The sequence below is a fragment of the Dermacentor andersoni genome, chromosome 5 (genome assembly GCF_023375885.2).
Source record: "Dermacentor andersoni chromosome 5, qqDerAnde1_hic_scaffold, whole genome shotgun sequence".
Lineage (NCBI taxonomy): Eukaryota > Metazoa > Arthropoda > Arachnida > Ixodida > Ixodidae > Dermacentor > Dermacentor andersoni.
The window spans coordinates 145,808,377-145,827,224 of NC_092818.1; the positions used below are offsets into that span (position 1 = coordinate 145,808,377).

At 44.8% G+C, this 18,848-nt stretch overlaps 1 protein-coding gene across 3 annotated transcripts in view; it reads right to left on the reverse strand.

The window, feature by feature from the left end:
* The window catches only part of pHCl-1 (pH-sensitive chloride channel 1), an 87,117-nt gene that overhangs the window by 25,423 nt on the left and 42,846 nt on the right, over positions 1-18,848 (reverse strand). For all 3 annotated transcript variants that reach the window (XM_050178875.3, XM_050178876.2, XM_055071118.1), the window contains exons 3-6: positions 16,731-16,810; positions 12,352-12,416; positions 10,069-10,375; positions 7,543-7,683 (exon numbers count right to left, since the gene is read on the reverse strand). In XM_050178875.3, the coding sequence (XP_050034832.1) occupies positions 7,543-7,683; positions 10,069-10,375; positions 12,352-12,416; positions 16,731-16,810 (593 nt within the window). The remainder of the gene's footprint in view (positions 1-7,542; positions 7,684-10,068; positions 10,376-12,351; positions 12,417-16,730; positions 16,811-18,848) is intronic.

Genomic DNA, 18,848 nt, shown 5'->3' on the forward strand with positions numbered 1-18,848 from the left:
ATGTTTTGGACTACCACGATGCGCCTCGATTCACGCAACAATCATGATTGCTACACACTAGTTGGTTCCAACATATATAACGATTGACAACTTAGAGCACACATTCGACATTTGTGTCGCGTGCCCAGTCACTATATCGCTGCTGTGCTGGCACAAAGACCTCAACCCACATTTTCCAAACTTCTTGCGACACATCAGGGCTACCTTCCGCCTGGCTTTACACCAGCACCAAAACCACTGTTGCCCCTCTGGTGCCTACGACAGCCACAAGCACGCCTCACGATTCATTCAAGAGTGACTCTACGTCAGGTCACACTGTCATCACTGAACAAGGCATATGAACAAGGAACGCAAATTTACACCAATAGATCTGTCTCAGCCACAAGCTCCCCAGGCGCTGTTATCATGCCGGCCTTACAAGTTACAATTACGTTCAAAGTGTCCCATATAATGACCTATACGGAAACAGAACTTGCCGCTCTACGTGCTGCTGTTAATTGCAACGCACAAGCCAAACCTCGAAAGTGGGGCATTTTTGTGACTCCAAGGCAGCCCTTCAGAGTCTGCAGTCAGCCTTACGACGCAAGACCCATGAAGAACTGGTGTTTGAGACCAGATAGATTCTCCATCAAGCCCTCATAAACGGACACGCAAAAGTCTTCCAATGGCTTCCGGGGCAATGTAGCATCGTCAGAAATGACCTTGCTGATGATGCCACCTGGTCAGCCCATAAAGAAACCCTGAGTCTTCCTATACCCTTATGAAGGACAGACGCTGCGAGGGGTCTTCGTTTACTTGCTCAAACCAAGGCTGAAACTCTGTGGAACACCCCGAATTTCTCCAATTGCCGCCTCCACAGGCTGGATCCTACATAGAAGCTGCAGATGCAACTTTACTGTGCCTCCTCTGGTTAAGGGTGGCTTTTACGAAAGCCTACTCATTCCTTATTCAAATGACCGACACACTGATTTGTGCCTCGTGCAAATGTGAAGAAACGATCGAGCACGTGCTGTGTTTATGTGGTCTCTATGAAATCGAATTCGAGGGTCTTAAACCAATTAGACAACGGAACATTTTCAGAGACTAAGATTCTCGGACCATGGCCCCACGCGTAGCAGGCTTGCAAAGTGACGCGGGCACTGCTACCTTTCATAATATCGACTGGCCTTAACGACCGATTATAGGCATGACGTTATGGACGACCGCACGTGTTCGCACTTATTGTACCTTATTTCCTCCCTATCCTTTCTTTTCTTCCCTTAAACCCCTTCCCCCGTGTAGAGTAGCAAACCGGACGTGCGTCTGGTTGACCTTCCCACCGTTCTTTCTTTCTTTTCCTCCTCCTTTGCCTGTTGTCGTTGTTGTTGTTTTGTGACTTCATGTCACAAATATAGTGTCCTGTTTCAGCTGCACGGAATTTTACAAAAAGGTGAATTTTATGAGGATATCTCCCGATATTCTATCAAGTTATGCGTCTTTTTGACCACTAGGAACTCGGTATCATGCAAAATATGGAAGATAATTAACAAGGATATCTTAAGTAACTGCTTAATTAGCAATTATAGAGGAAACATTCCAGTTCGGGAATTGAGGACGCAAAGCGATATTATTCACTCAACAAACACTTCTCTAAACAAAATCGTCTTGGGTGCTAGAGCCTGCAGTACTTTGGCACTGCGGGCGGCCTAGTATGGCAGTACTGAAAGAAATATGAAACAGTGCACCAGTGACATCGATATCTCCCCCTTCCCCATTGCGATTGCTGACGAACAGTAGCTCAAGCTTTCGCTGACCCGGGCTTCATCGCGGCCTTCTTGTTTTTTGCATGGTGACGCCAGGAATCGACGCGGAGCGTGCTCTATTCCGTTTCCAATCTTGTGGCGCTAGCGCAGCTCGGATGATCGCGTTTGCCAATAGCAGCAAATAAAGAAAGGCTTTATAGATCAGAATGAAGAGAACCCGTAATTGTCATAGCATTGGCGCCCGCGCAGCAAGGAAGCAGGTGGCATTTTATAATAGGGTGGGGAGATCAGCGTCACTGACACGTTACCTAATTTTCGTTTGGGTTCAGTACCTCCGACGATTTTTGCGAAGTTGTTGTTGGGCAACATATGACTGTCAGGCTTCAATTTGGCAAATGCAATATTATTATTATTTACAGCGCACCCTAACAACAAGGACGAAGAAGAGAGACGAAACACGAGCGCTGACTCACGACTAAAAGGTTATTTCATTTAAACAGCCCTATATATAGGAAAGCTCACACATGCGTACACCCGCGCCCCATACATTCCCTCAACCAAGGGCGAAACAAGAAACGCGAGCGCTAAAGTAAAAAGTCCGTTAATTTTAACGATTAGATGCTTCTAAAAAACATTCAACTAAAAACAGCACCGCTTTCTGGAAGGGGCTAACGATCAAGTCAATGGGCTAACCATGGCTGGTTAGCCCGAGCACACAATTAGGACGACTGCCCAAAAACTCGCGAAATGGTTAAAAAGCAGAGAAAGAGCAAGCCATGGAAATGCCATTGGTGATCGCAAAAGGCCAGCAGTTATTCCTGATGTACATAGGCTGACACATGGCCTCAAAAACTTCGTGAACAGGTATGGTATTAGAGTTGCTTTTCCTTGTCCGAAGAAATTATCTAGTCTGTGCCAGGCTGTGCAATCATGAACACAGACGTCAGATTTGGTTGCGCACAATTCATGTAAGGTAAAGCATAGACCTAAATTTGTGGCGTGCCGCAACAATGTTGTGTGCAAGATTCCCCTCTCATGTGTATCTTGTTACATTGGCCAAAGGGGAAAGTGTATAAACAAAAGGTTAGAAGAACATTCCTCCAGATCGAAGAATGCAGGTCTATCACATTTGGCCACCCATTGTGCAGTTTGCAGTTGCAAGCCCATTCTTGATCGCACACTCGTAATATGGACAAACAAAAATGAAAAGGCCTGCCTGATTTCAGAGGCCTACCTAATCAATAAATGTGGTGACAGGTGCGTAAGCCAGGCGCCACTCGCACTACACAGCAAAGAAAAATGTTTTTTTACAAGCATCTAATCGTTAGAATGATCAGACTTCTTGCTTTAGCGTTTGCCTTTCTTGTTTCGCTTTTGGTTGAGGGAATGCATTGTGAGCGGGTGTACGCATGTACGAGTTTTCCTATTTGTATGGCTGTTTAAAAGCAATAAACTTTTAGTCGTGAGTCAGCGTTCGTGTTTCGTCTATCTTCTTCGTCCTTGTTATTAGTGTGCGCTGTAAGTAATAATAATGCAGATGTACCGACTCGCCCAGCTAGCTACCATACCACAATGCACTATTGCCTCTAAAATCGCTAATTAAAACGTTATCTTTGCTGCCTGCCAAGCCTTGCATTCTGACAGCAGATGTGCAAATGCGTTTATCACAAGCTATCAGCGCAGTAACCTGTGTTATTTGGTGCCAAAAATAAAACAGCCTGTATACCGGCTACATTAGCGATCTCTGAGAACGAAAGCGAAGGAGGGGGTCCAAGGCGGCTGTGCTAGTGCTGAAACATCACCCCCCCCCCCCCCCCCCGCTCCCAGGAAATTTTCGATATCCTCGCCTTCCTGACTACGCCCGGGGGGGGGGGGGGGGAAGGGCGAGATATGACAGAAGACCTATGGGCCCCGGGTGCCACAGACGGCCTGGCTACGCCACTGCATGGTCTCCTGTAGCTACTTCGTATTTTTTTTTTGTCCAAGATATGCCCTACAGAGACAAGAACTTGCCAAAGCTTTCTAAAAACTGGACAATCGGCCGCTTTCCGTGGAGGTGCTGCTGGAACACCGCCCCCATCACCCGTCGGCCCATAAAGCGGTAAAGGCGCTTTTGTGTTTCTTATTTTTTAAGGACGACGGGTTTGTGCGACCATCTGTTACTATTAATACAATATCTGTAAAACCACACGCGTCAGCGAACTTGCCGCAATTTCCTTCTTTCCTTCCTTCCTCTCTCTCCCTGTGATCTTTGTCCTCCCCTTTCCCATTCCCCCAGTGTAGGTTAGTCAACCGGACGTTATTCTGGTTAACCTCCCTGCCTTCTACTTTTCTTTTTCCTCCTCCGCTTCGGTGTAACTTCGAAAATTCGTTCAGTCACCTCTTTATAAATTGGTGACAGGCTGGCGAACAATTTAGCGATAAGACAGGTGTCGCCAACGGGTGAATTGACCCGCAATCATATCTCGAGCGATTTCGCATCTCGAGGAGTGGAAATACTAGAATACCAGCTTGCCGGAGTGACTAGTCTTTGAAACGAGCATGAAATAGTTGATTGTTTGCATGTGACCTGCTTCTGCTGAAGTAGTTTTGTATAAATAAACTTCCATTTTAGAAACCAAATACGCTGTTTTATAGAACCTTAAATATGACTTGTGGCAAGTAGCAGTATTCTATTCCTTCAGCTGGAATATTCAAACAGGCGGACATTACTTGCACAAGAAACCGAAACATATTCAACTACTTGCCAGAATTCTCTAATTAACATAGTATTTACTTTAGGGCACATATTGCAATTAATAATTTGCAGCCAATGAGTCTAGAAGGCGTATCCACTTAGAATGAATTTTCAGGATTACACACGTTTTGAGTTATTCATTGCCAAAATATGCGACGAAATAGACAGCCGTTCCTCTTAGTTTGGTGCTTCGATGCTTAAAAGAGAGCTTTGATAAACAAGTAAGTGAAAGAACAGTGCATGTTTACCGTGAATTTGAGAGCGCATGTCTCGAAACCCGCGCCATTTTCGAAATTCGTTCCTAGTGGATATGCCTTGCAACCTAACCCGTGGGGGGCAGTTGTTTAAGTGGCAAATTTAGAGGCAGTCACATTTTACCACATCCCCATATTTATTTTATCAATTTTCCAAATCGACCCTAATTCGAGAAGTTTGTCATTGAATTTCAAAGCTCAGTCGAGGCAATATCGAAACCGAGCGCCTCCCGCTGTTACAGCAGATGGAAATGCCCTGTAAGGAAGTGTGGGACAGTGTTTGGATGATGGCATGCCACGGCAAATCGAGATACCGCACACAGTCTGAAATTCTTGTAAGGCGAAGCGTGCCGCACCGGTACCTGCCGTGACTGGCCGAGTCGTTCAGTTTCAAACTACGTTGGTTTTTGAAAGAAACGGGCTTGGACAAGCGGCTGTGACAGTGATGTCACGTACCATGCAAGAGTGACGGACTGTAATTTCGATGTGTCTGCTGTGCTATATCCTCTCTCTCTCTCCTCCCCATCTTTCTTCCCCCCCCATTCCGCTCCCATGTGTAGGGTAGCAAACCGGTTGAGCTAAACTGGTTAACCTCCCTGCCTTTCCTCCTCCACATTTTCCTTCCTTCCTTCAAACTACGTCCCGCATTTCGTCACGAGGTGTTTCCTTTTGATTTGATAACGAATCGGCCTTTTCCGCGCTCTCGGCACGCTGAGTTTCGATATTGTCTGGATTTACCGTGTATAGTTGATTATAATTATCTTGAAGTATGTGCGACTTTCAAGACTTTATTTTTGCAAAAACAAGAAAAAGAGGTTGCATTAAAATGTGACTGCTTCCAAATCAGTTTAAGAAATTGCTCGCCAGGAAGGAATAAAAAGTTAATTAATAAATGTTCCTCAATTAATCTTCTGAAGGTCACGTTATTAGTGGCAAAGTATGTTTGCCTCACGTAAGAGCTCATCTGCACAAACACCATCATCAGGGCCCCCAAGCTTTTCAACAAAATAATTTGGATCGCCTAAAAAGCGTTCTGTATATACAGCCTCTTTCCTTACTCGTTCCAAAGTCTTTTATTACTTTTTTTGTGGAAGTAACAATGCCTGGGCATCGTGTTCACAGTAGAATTAACGAAGCGCTAAATACCAAGCTGCTCGTTTTGTGTGCAACTCTACAGAATGCTGAATAAAGGTGCTCACGGGGGCGCCTACGCTAATTATTGACGTGCAATGACTATCGATGTGAAGCTGCTGGCTGCAGGAGATGATAGCATCCGATTGTTGTTGATGTTTTTCTTTAATGACTGATTCATGAAAATGTATGTCCCGATGAGCCGACAACATATCTTAATAATTTTACGTCTTGAATACCTCATCTCTAGTCCCACCGCTTTGTGATTGTGGGCCGATAGACGGTCTACAATTTTCTCTTCGACACTCAGCGTGCGGCTTCTGAGCGCGAGGCCGCGGGTTCGAGTCCCGACCACTGTGGCCACATTTCAATGGTGGCGAACCGCACGCACGCTCGTTTACCTAGATTTAGATGCGCACTAAATAATCTCAGGTGTTAAAAAATTAGGCCTTCGCCCTCCTCTGAGGCATCTGTGAAACCACATGAATCAATGAACTCCGCGCACATCGGCGGCACTTTCAGCACAGACACGGCACTTATGTTTTCCGCAGTCAGTCTACTACGGGAACACGCATATAGTGTTGGTATGGCTCCGCAATTAGTTTTCAGAACATTTCGAGCATCGTATTCATGTAGAGGCCGACATCATAGTGTGCGCATTCACCTACTATTGCACATTGGTGTGCAGAGCCCGAAGAATGCGCGATAAATTTGGACGCCATTCTGAAGAAAATAATTTTTCTTGAAAACTACCACGCGCATGTCGTATGCACTGCAGAATTTTCATTCGTATTCACCTGATGTTGGCCGACCCATACCCTAACATCACATAACGGTTCTTCATCTCTCTGTGGAGTTTGCTGCAGCTTTCGCGAAAGAAAATTGGAAATTGAAATAAATTGAATTCCGGGGTTTTACGTGCCAAAACCACAATTTTATTATAAGTCACGCTATAGCAGGGGACTCTGGATTAATTTTGACCACCAGGGGATCATCAACGTGCCTTCTATGCACGAGACGCGGGTGTTTTTGCACTTCGCTCTTATCGAAGTGCAGCCGCCGCGGCACAGGTTTGATCCATCGACCTTGTGCTTAGCAGCGCAACACCACAGCCGCTAAGCCAGCACGGCGGGTAACGAAAATTGCAAACCATTCCGCAATTGACGAGATCTGCTATTAGGCTCATGTAGCGAGCAATTCTTCGAAAACTCTCGATCTCGCTGTTTGAGATAATTGAGCAAAAAAATATTTTACATAGACCTCCTTCGTGACTCAAAGGTAAGTTCCGCGAAACTCACAATGGTTGCCTAATTTTGACGAGGAATATACCTATTATTACGCGTTGTGATACGCCTATGTTATTCATGTATGAACTTCACGGGTAGTGATTGTAAATTTATTTTTCCGGAAGCAAACTTACGGTGAGTGATTTCTGACTCATACTGCCACTAGTTTAACTGTAACGCTACGCATTACGGACATCGAAGTTTTTCTGTGAGCTATGCGTAGGAGCATTCTAACTTTAGTATTTTTAAAAATTATTTTTCTGACCATAATTTAAATTCTTTACGTGGCTAGAAAGGAAGGATGTAGCCAAAACAAGAAAAGGAACAGTACGGATCCCAGCACACGATTTTGCAAATAGTGCGACGCAGTCGTGTTTCCTGGTGAGTTATACCTCTCCATGTGTGTCTTGTGTCGCAGTAGCCAGTCTCGTTCTTGGCCAGGTAAGCGTTGTGCGCCCTCAGCGAGGTGGCCGTGTTGATGGACGGCTCGGTGGGTGACCAGTCAATCTTCAGCTGGCCCTCCTCGTATGACACTGGGACAGGCAGAGGGTAACGGTGAAAATCAGTGCACTCCAATACTCAGTGTGTGGTCACTTCGCCGGGTGAAGCTGGCAAAACAGAGTACTTGAATTATCGCGGACAAGTGTGCTCGTTTAACTGCTCCATAACTTTTTGCGCTGTATTGCTCGGTCTGTTCACACATCTAAAACGGAAAATGGATGACCTTTAATCGCATGCTGGAGACAATCAACCATCCCTGCGATCTTCAAGAAAGTCTGCTGTTGTGCTCGTTTTTACGTGATATTCAGAACGGAAACAGAGCAAATAATGGGGCATGAAAGAAAGTCAGACAGCTCTTTGTCTGTCTTTGTTCCTTGAACAGTTTTTTTTTTCTGCGCTATTTTCGTTGAAAATATATTTCTGTCATCTAAAGCTTTTGCAATAGGGACACTGAGGGAAAAGAAAATGATCACCCTATGATTACACCCCGGACGACTAAGCGAAATGAGCAGTCTGATAAAGTAGGGCACTGGCCGACGTAGCGGTACTCACCGATAAATTCCAAGAAGTCATTGGCTTAAATGATTCACATAGCTGGGTTGACCCAATAAATCGATACTGAAGAAGTAGTGAAGGGCGTGATTACGTAAACATAGATACAGCCTTACACTTCTGCCGCGGTGCAATGTGTCGGTATTATTAAAACCAGGTATCATGGGCCGCATTCACAAAGCTTTTCGTTCGTAAACTCTATTAGTCATTGACCGGCCGCGTTCGAAAATATTATGTCCGTCATCATGATTTAAAGTCATCTGCTCTTAAGAGAAAGCTTTAGCGTATGAAGTTACTGTAAACACGAACTTATTATCTGCTCAGTTGGCATAGCGATGTCAATTTTCAATTCCTAAAGGAGACCCCTGGGATGGCTTAGGTTGTACCACTGAATGACCAAGTCTAGGTAATCATTTGTTGTATGCTAACAGAGGTACTGGCTTTGAAACGAGGATAATACTACTACCAATGACAAATCTGTTAGCATTGTGCGGTAGAACAAGTGCCCCACATACTTAAACTTAACGCGAGATATCTGACATCACACAGTTGCGTCACTCGTCATCTCCGCTGTGGGTGCAACAAACGCTGAGAATAGAGCCTTAGCCAGGCGTCCGTAATTCAGTGCCACGCTGCGTATCCAGGACAAAGGCCTTTACTGCTGTAATCATTGACAACCTCTGCTGTCAGCGTTTGTACATCCTGTCAGAGCTAATGTTACATTGTAAGTAACGAGGCAGCGTGCCGAGAAGCATTTTGTAGGGGAAAGACGGTGACAGTCCCGGCTGTTTTCATAAATGTTTCGCTATGGCGTGGGATGTACTCTCCAGCAATGTATCTTTAATGAGACCAGTCAATAGTCAGCGCCAGTACCGAACTGCTTCCCGCTTCAGCTTCCGTTCGGTTCATGCTGTCAGGATGAAGCAAATAATGAAACTGGAGATTCGATGGTTCCTGTTATCCAAAAATAAAGAGGCCGATAGTAGGGCCGCAACGAGGTTTCGGAACCAAAAACGAAACGTCGCAAGACCTCAAGCCACGGATTTTCGTTTTTGTCGAGTTCTACATTTTTAATATACTGCGAGCTGCTTTACTCGGCGAACAGCCGAGTCCTATTGCAAAAGCCAAAATTTCATCGCGTCGGGAGGGCGTTAGAAAGCAAAAAAATAAAGATACGGCAGCCCTTCTCAGTTATGTGCAGTACAGTGGCGAAATACGGCGCATAGCTGCAGAAAACCCGCTGCTGTCAACCGTTAATTCAGTTCGTGCCCAGACACTGTGCGAAGCCAGGGCCTTGCACAGACAAGCATAGTTTAAGCCAATTAGCGCAATATTTCCGGTCAATACGGGACTAACGTTGGTTCTGCATTGTCCACTTCGGGTTTGCACTGACCCGGCTTCGAGCGCTACTTACAAATGACACTGTGGTGGCTGGTCTGATGGTTACTGAATGTTCGAGAGAGTGGGCCTTCTGTCTTTACCAACGCTTCGTGGTCGTTTTTCGTATGCATCATAAACCATGCGAGTTTATTGAAGGGGTACGTGCAGCACGCAACATTTAACTCCAGGAAGCCACAGCACATGCCACTTCAAGAAAGTTAGAGCAAATTGATCACCTTTGTTCCAAACCAAAACTGATACATAGCTGGAACATTGCTCCAGCATGTTAAAACGCTACTATATATTTTGTCTCGAGTTTTGCGCGCTAAAATCAGCGTTTCACGGCAGCAAGTTCAGCTGGTCAAAATAATAACTTGCGCGAGCAGCAACTTGGCCGTATTTCTATAAATGTGGTCTCATCCGCAAATAGGTATTTTTGCAAAAAAAAAAATTAATTTAAGAAACAAGAGAAAGGTTAGACTTACTGCTCTCTACGGCAAAGGGGCACTTTGGGTTGTCGAAGGGGAATATCTTGAGGTTTCCCTGGCAGACTAGAGTCATGTGACGTCGGAGCGTGTACATAACGGTGCCGTTCGGGAAGAGGCGCAGGCCCATGTGTATCGGCGTCAGCGGGGTCTTGAATTCTCCGTGCTTGAGGAAGTAGATGTCGGGCTTCCACATGCGAGCCTCGTGTAGCAGGCCGTTCAGGTGGCTGCCGCCCCCCTCGGTGGCGAAGAACTGCAACCGCCTGTCCTCCCAGCGCTGGTGAAGCAGGAATTCGATCTCGTATTTCTGCGCAGCGCCGAGAAAAACGGAACACGTTAGGTCGCACTCAGAAATGACGTGTTCCCACAAAACGCCGTAGCATAAGTGCATACGTTGCAGAGTTACGAAGACTGTCCTCTATTCTCTCACCGCCGATGTTTGAGAAACAGGCTTGCCGCTTTTACTCGAACCAATACAGACACGCGACATCAGTAGCGTTCGTGCTTTTTGGTTAGTTTTTGTTGACTGAAATGAAACGCTGCTTTAACACACCAAATTTTAAAGCATGATTACAATTACACAGAATATTAACACGACACCATCAGCGGATATGCAAGTGCCAAAAAAATAGGAGCTGATGAGTACGCCTGCTAGGCGTAATTACATGCTTGCGATGTGCAGTTGCTATTCTGGTGGTTTATAAGCTTGAATAATCCCGAAAGCATGGTTCAGAGCCTGAATTAGGCCACAGTTAAAAATATAAGGCATGGAAACGTAACAAAACATTTTAGTAGTTCCCGAGTTTTCCTGTTTCCATTTGTGCTGGCAGTACATTACAGTATCTCAATGAGTGTTTTCTATCATCGCATAGCCAACGTTTTAGGATGAACCTTAATTATCACGTTTCTTACAGCGAACGCAGATAACTAACTCCAGTGACATTTGCATTTTTATTGAGTTCCTGCTGCACGAAGCAATGCTGATTTGACACATGAAATTTAAAACGGTCTTGGTGAGAAGTCGAGTTTTTATTTCCGTATTTTAAAGATGAAAAGTTCAGTTAACTGAAGAGTGTTTCTTACGCAGCCAGCTTTACCATAAGGCGGTCGTATAACATATTTGTAGAGCAACAACAGCTCATTCATAGTTACAGGGAAACAAGGTCACATATCTCGCACAAGATACCACAGACACAGCAGATTTGAAGGGCTTTGCAGCCCGTGTGTTACACGAAGTCACTGTAACATAATATTCCCTTAATTTTATTACAGATTAGTGGAATAAAACCGACTCCTGAATGACGATGAAATTAACAAAAAAATATCATCGCATTTTTCGTTCAGTCGAATTGAGGAATGATATGGCGTTCACATTTTCAGACCATCGGTACAGCTGCATAGCTAATGTCTATATGAACGGTACTTTCGATCTGAAAGTAACCGACACAGCACATTTTTCTGAATCCATTACCACTTATTAGTTCTCATACATCTACAGTAGAGACAAATTTCCTTTTTACCAGGTAGATCTTTGTTATTGTTATTGTTGAAGTGAATATGCGCGGAATCACAATTGTAGATAGAAACTCAAAAGTGAGGAAAATGGCTGGCTATAGCTTCCTATTCATGACAATTATTTTCATTGACACTTTAACTTACCACTGGAAAAAGAATCGTTTTCAGAGGAATGAAGGAAAGTGTCGGCATGGGTAGCCCTAATGAATGTTCCCTCACCGCGTGCATTCAACTCACTATTTATTTTCCACGATACGTTTTCAATGACATGTTTGCAGCAAACGAGAAGAAGGGCAACCACAGACCCGGTTTCAGTAAATCACAATAAACCGCAACAAGAAAATTGCAAGAAAGTGGACGGGAAAACGGCTCCGCGGTAGCTCATTTGGTAAGAGCATTGCTTGAGTAATGCAGAGACGCAGGTTTGTATCGCACCTGCGGCCAAATGTATTTTCGTCCGCTTTAATTTCCCTTTACTTATCATTTATACATTTCCATTAAATAAACGAGTAATTCCCCCTATGCTTTTCTTGTTTGTAGTGACGTAACTGCACTGAGCGGCATGTTTGCGGTAACCGATGTTTAGCAGCAGTAATAACCAATGTTACGAAGCATTTATCGAGCAAATGACCAAGTAAGATTATCCAGCGACTCCTTCCGGCACCAACGTATTGTAGGCGGCGGGCCTTTCAGGAGGCCCACATTTCCCACAGTTTGCGTAATAGCGAAACCTGCCACGATCACATGCGGGAAGCGACACCCACTCACCAGGCTCGACTCGTCCGGCGAAGAAAGGGTCAGCAGCAGGACGCTAACGTTGACTTGGGTCCGCTCTGTGGGGAGAAAAATGCGAAGATTCGTTTAACGCGCGGCTCGCTATTCGTTCACGGCAAAAAGGCTCCTCGACATACGCGTGTCGATACCACGCGCTCCAGCCGATCGACCAGCCTCCCCTGCGCGAGCTCGCCGCGTTACTGGTAAGGAAAAACGCTCGCAGCGTCTTGAAAAGGAAGCTCGCAACACTTTGCCATCTTGCATTTTTCCATCGTAAGTGCGACCACAACGGGCACAATCACTCCAAGGACTGGTTCCTGAATGTGAGCGAGTGGTAAACGAAATCTTCCTCGAGGTTCTTGCAGCACGGTTGCGATGCGCTGAAGCTGCAGGAATGTGTCCTCGCAGGCAAGTGAACAGATAAGGGTAGTAGATAATGGGCGATTAGAAAAAGGATATTTATGCTTCTTGCTTCCCATACAAGACATCTAAGTGTCTGAACGAGACGGTTCCGTCATGCTTGCCTCTGTAACAAGCAGCTCCAAACGTGCGTCACCGGAATGTCAATGTTTCAATACATTTTAATTACTCCACCGGAACCAGCCTCAAATGAAACAAGACAAAGCGCGCTATCCGATAATTTGTGAGTAGCTTTTCTGCTGCTCCTAGTTTTGCTTCACTCATACATAGCATTGCGGGTTTGCGAGCATATTTATTTGCTCGCTGAGTATGTGAAGGCAACTCGGTCCACGTGTAAAATATTTCGGCAAACGCAATCTGAAACGCTGCAGAAATACTTTATTCCTAATTTTTTAATGCCGCGAATCCTATATGCACAGCAGTAAAGTTGGCTTCTGTCTGAAACTGCTGCGCAAGAAAGTATCCAGACGACACACCAAAGTTCAGTTGCGAGTGCTCATTAAAAGGAAGCCTTGTGCGTACAATGATCTCCTCAAAGCCTTTTTTTCTTCACAAGGGAGTGGGCCCGAAGGAAAGAGCTCGTCCACTATGACGAGAAGAATTGCTTTTACTTCGGTCACCATCGTGACTAGTTCTTTGCAATATTCCTGCTTAATGACATTTGGGCACGTCCGTACGACACGACGTACTAATGAACACGCCGGCGCCGGTGCCTCTCAAGCAGAGAGATACGTGCGGAAGAGACACTAATGTTCGGTTCCCTTCGTGGCCCTCTGTGCTGTTGACAAGCATCCGGGGAACGAGAAGGAAAAAAAGAAGGAGGGGGGAGGGCATTGCTGCGCCCGGAGGCGCTCATCAGCGCGAAGGCACGCGGTAAGTTTCTCGTGCCCTCCAGAAGACGACGGCTGGAAGGAACGTGGTACTTGTCGTAAGGCAAACGACAAATTCCAGTGTATATAGGGATAAGATTCAAGGCTCGCAGGGCACCTCTGTGCGCGAATTTCTCCTTGGGACATTACTGCTAAGGCCATCATTTTCTTTCGGAATTCTAAAGTAAGTAGGCTAATGTTATATCTAGTTTTGTTGTGCATACCGACTGCCTATCTGTTTGCGATACTGGGCCGATTAAGCTACTGCCGATGCCGCACCGTTACGTTACCGTAAGCACCTAAAAAGAATCGTCTACAGTAGGAGTGGTTTTACTGGTTAGAAAGAACTGCTTTGCTGTTCCTCCTAGCATAATATATGAATCCAGGTGAATGCAAAACACGGGGATGTACAAAAAAAAAAAGAACAGTCGTCGTCCTCTAATTGATATCAAGTTCAGATGTGTGGACACCAACGAATGTCATACAACTAAGCGTGAGATTGTTTTACTACACGTGTCTTACAATATCCACGCACTGCTCGACAATCTTTCGCAGAAATAATAATTTGGCTCTCAATTCTCTGCAAAGGATTTAAATGTATTACACTTGAAGGTCTGCTAACACTCCGCCGCCAAGGAAACAGTATATCGATGGAAGCATGGTTTGTTGGAAGAATTTTAGCGCTCAGTCTAAGCTCCAAGCCATTGACTCTCCTCCATATACAACAAACTTTTGAAAGAATCAAATTACGGTTGTTCTTTTCTTTGTACCTTGAGGAAAGACATGCCCATGCACCCTATTATCCGTAGTCTGTAATGCAAAATATATTCAAATCAATACTTTCCTTCCTTTCATAGGGAAGCTCGAGTTCCTAAGCTTTCCAAGCAAGCTAACCTGTAGTACAACCATAAATCATGCCTTAGCTCTTTTTTATAACTACAGTTTCGTCCTAAATTTGTTATGATATAATACTGTGTAATTAATGAAGCTGTACATTTTGAATGTATACAAGCGCTCCAGCAGGTAGAGAAAAGGGAAGGGTGACGCAAGAGCTCATGCTGTCCTTGTTTTCCCATTCATTCACGTCTTGAAACTCATCCGTCATATCTAGACCTTAATTTCTTGCCGTCTTTTCTACTCGGTGACATTATTTAAGAGGAAGCCTACATAATAAGCCATCAAGAAAGACGATAGCTTCGTGATGTAGCCCATAAACGCAATTCAATCAAGTATAAGAAAACTATACTCCCTCGACTTCTGGGGTGCATTGCTTGCCGAAATATAGATGAAAGGAGTAACAGGCAGCAGTGCGTATGACGGAAGATAACGCTAAGTCATACTGTAAGGCGGTTATTGCAACCCACACGGTCCAGTGTTCTTCATTACACGTCAAACTTTCAGTATTACAGTCGAGATGGGAGGCTTCCTGAGCGCGGCCGCCTAGGGCTGTGGCATTCTCAGAGCATGCCCACGCTTTATTAGTCGTGCTGAATCAAAGAGGTACTGTTCACACTGAGTCATATCCCGTGGTCAAGCAAAAATAAAATCTAGTCATCATCCTCATCAGCCTATTTTACGTCCACTGCAGGACGAAGGCCTCTCCCTGCGATCTCCATTTACCCTTGTCCTGCGTCAACCGATTCCAACTAGCGCCTGCGAATTTCCTAATTTCATCATGCCACCTAGTCTACTGCCGTCCATGACTGCGCTTCCCTTCTCTTGGCACCCATTCTGTAACCTTAATGGTCTACTGTTTATGTAACTTCGCGTTACATGGCCTGCCTAGCTCCATTTTTTTTCTCTTAATGTCAATTAGAATATCGGCTATCCGCGTTTGCTCTCTGATCCATACCGCTCTCTTCCTGTCTCTAAAGGTTACAACTAACATTCTTCGTTCCATTGCTCTTTGCGCGGTCCTTGACTTGTTCTCGAGCTTGTTTGTTAATCTCCAAGCTTCTGCCCCATATGGTACAACCGGTGGAATGCAATGATTGTGCACTTTTCTTTTCAATGACAGAAGTAAGCTTACAGCTAGGATTTGGTGATGCATGCCGTATGCACTGCAACCCATTTTTATTCTGCAAGTTTCCTTCTTGTGATCAGGGTACCCTGTGAGTAACTGACTTAGGTAAACGTATTCCTTCCCAGCTCTAGAGACTGACTGGCGATGCTGAACTCTTGTTCCTTTGCCAGGCGATTAATCATTGTCTTTGTTTTCTGCATATTAATCTTCAACCCCATTCTTACATTGTCTTAGTTAATGTCCTCAATCATTTGTTGTAACTTCTCCCCAGTGTTGCTGAACAGGACAATGTCCTCTGCAAACCGAAGGTTGAATTGAATTGAACTCAATTTTATTGGCATAATATAATTTACGAAAAAATGGGATTGCAATAATGTGTCTGAATCACTAGCCTGAGGCTTGTTGGACTACATTCTAGTATAATTACGAAAAAAAGCATGTCACATAAGCAAAGCAATACTGATACAAACAAAATATTTGTACTAACATTATAACATTTGAAAACTAATTATAACAGGATTATTACGTTGCAATACTATTTCAAACGTTTCCTGCATTTATACAGGTGCGTTTCACAATATGAAGACATATATTGTTAGAGTTGCACAAGCAACACATTCATGTATATGACGTCGCTGAGATATTCCCCGTTGATCCGCACTCCTAAGCATTCTCAGTTTAATAGCTTGAATACTTCTTCCAAGCATGCAGTGGCTATCATTGGAAAGATTGTGTCTCCTTGCATGACCCCTTTCATTATAGGTATCTTCTTACTTTTCTTGTGGAGGATTAAGGTAGCTGTGGAATTTCCGTAGATATTCTCCAAGATATTTACGTAAGCCTCCTGTACTCCTTGATTACGTGATGACTATACGACTGCTGGTATCTGTACCGAATCAAACGCCTTTCCGTAATCTATTAAAGCCCCACAGAGAAGCTGATTGTACTCTGCAGACTTCTCGATTACCTGATCGATGACACGAATGTGATCCATTGTGGAGTACCCCTAGTAGAAATACATAACTGTAACTTGGTGCCGTGGGCAGCATGCTCGCACTCACCTTGTGGTCGTATCCGGTAGTCGTAGCGCACCGGGTCTAGAAGGTAATCGAGGATCTGCTTGTCCGTGTAGTTGTGGAACCTGCGAATCAACTGCGTAAGAACTCTGGTGGGAAAGTTGGTTAAGAGTGATGGTGAAGCAGCACTACACACGGAGCACGAGGGGGAAAATGACGACAGGCATGGCGCTGGCTCAAGATGGAGCCGCCGACGCCGCGCATTCAACTACATGCAAAACGCAGAAATGCTTTTCTGGTATAACCATTGCTCCGATTTTAATAAAATCTGGTACACTTGAGAGTTAAAAGTTCAATTTTAATGACTGTCGGAAGCAAGATATTGAATTGTGGAAGTATTTTTTTAACAAGAAAATTGCCGAAAATTGGAATGCTCGAGAAAGAAAGTAGGAAATTTACGAATCCGTAACTCTACAACAAGAATAGGTGCCGCAGTTTTGTAAACTGCACCTGCAGGAACATCATATCTTACATGAATTTGTTACATGGTTTACAGAGGTATTCACAAGTATTACTCACATATTAGTGGTGTATTTGAAAGCTATGTATATTGCATCCAGTTGGTCCACTTTACGTGCACTATTATATGCAATTCATAGAAATGCGATATCGTTTTCGATAGTTGAGTTGTTAGCTTGATAGTTTTGTTTTCCGGAGATTTGCGATTTCGAACAATTTTTATAAAAACATTGACAGGCTAAATAAAAATTTGCTTCCAGCCGTCACTAGATTTCAACTTTTTCCTTCAATTGCAACAAATCTCATCCAATTTAGCGTAATGGCTGCCGAGAAAAGCGATTTCTGCTTTCTCACGTATTTAGATAGGAGCCCCCGAGCTAAACCTTCCTCTTAAGCCGAGCGCTTATTAAGCTTAAAGAATAAAAAAAAAGAACAAGAGTAATAGATAGCACCCAGAAGTAACCAGAATCGTTGTGGGCATTGTTATTGCCCCTTCGCCGGTAAAGACGCACAGCTCGGCGTATATTGCACACTGTTCATTGATGTATTGTCTTTATTATGACTTTCTTTCTTGGCCGCGTGTGTAGAACTGCTTCTGCATCCTACATCTGCAGCCTACACCATCCTACACTGCGGGTATGCGAAGTCAGGACGAAACTTTACGGTTGCTTCGCGTGGGAGCGTGCGAACACTAGCTCAACTCCAGGTATACGCCACGATTCGAAGGCAACCCCGAGTTGTGGACTTTTTCGTTTCTGTGCGTGCGAAGCAGGAAAATTTCACGCACGGGCCGCGTCACAACAACGCAATTGAAACAATTCACAATAGACAAAACTGAATCAAGAATGGGAGAACTGTGAAAGAACGCTGAACAGAGTATCATTTGTTTTGCGAGCACTCTTTTGAGGCTGCTGAAGGTTCTCCCCGCGTTGTTTTGTTTTGTTTCAGCATCATGGCACTGGAAGCTGAGCGCATACTGGCCCATGTTGAAGCCACAGAGTTGCTCACTGCTGGCCCAGCGCCCGGGAGGAGTGAGTTTTTTTCGGTATCTGCAATCTTTCGCCGTACCTAAAACACAGACACACACACACAACAGGCAAGTGCTTTATATAGCGACCACACGCTTTCCGCTCTTTTCCCGTCTCCAGATGCACGCGGTGGCACGTGACAGTTGTACTACAAACGCAACTGCATGGGGGGCGCGCACAAAGCTCCTGACATCAAGCCGTTTCTCGTGTTGGGGGCGCCTTCAAGGACGGCGAAGCCGGCGATCGAGCGACCCAGGACCACGCGCCGGACATAGCCGAGAACTCGAGGTTCGCCGACGAGCTGCCAGCCTTGGAGGCTTCCGGAAGCCTGTGGGCTGCTTCGGCCGGCTTACGTTGTCCACGTAGTGCGCAGCGCAGTCACACAGATCAAGTCTATAGAAGCAAACAGCAGATCGGTCGTGGGAAGCTGCTGCTTGTTTAACTTCATGGCCACAGGGCCAGTATACGCATTTTTCTACAAGTCCGTATATAGTGTACAAAAAGTGAACGAATCTTTGGGTCGCATTCACCAACTTTTTCGTTCGCAAGTGATGTTTACCGATGTCCAGCTGCCTTCGCTAATGATATGCCCGACATAAATATTTGCTCGTATGAA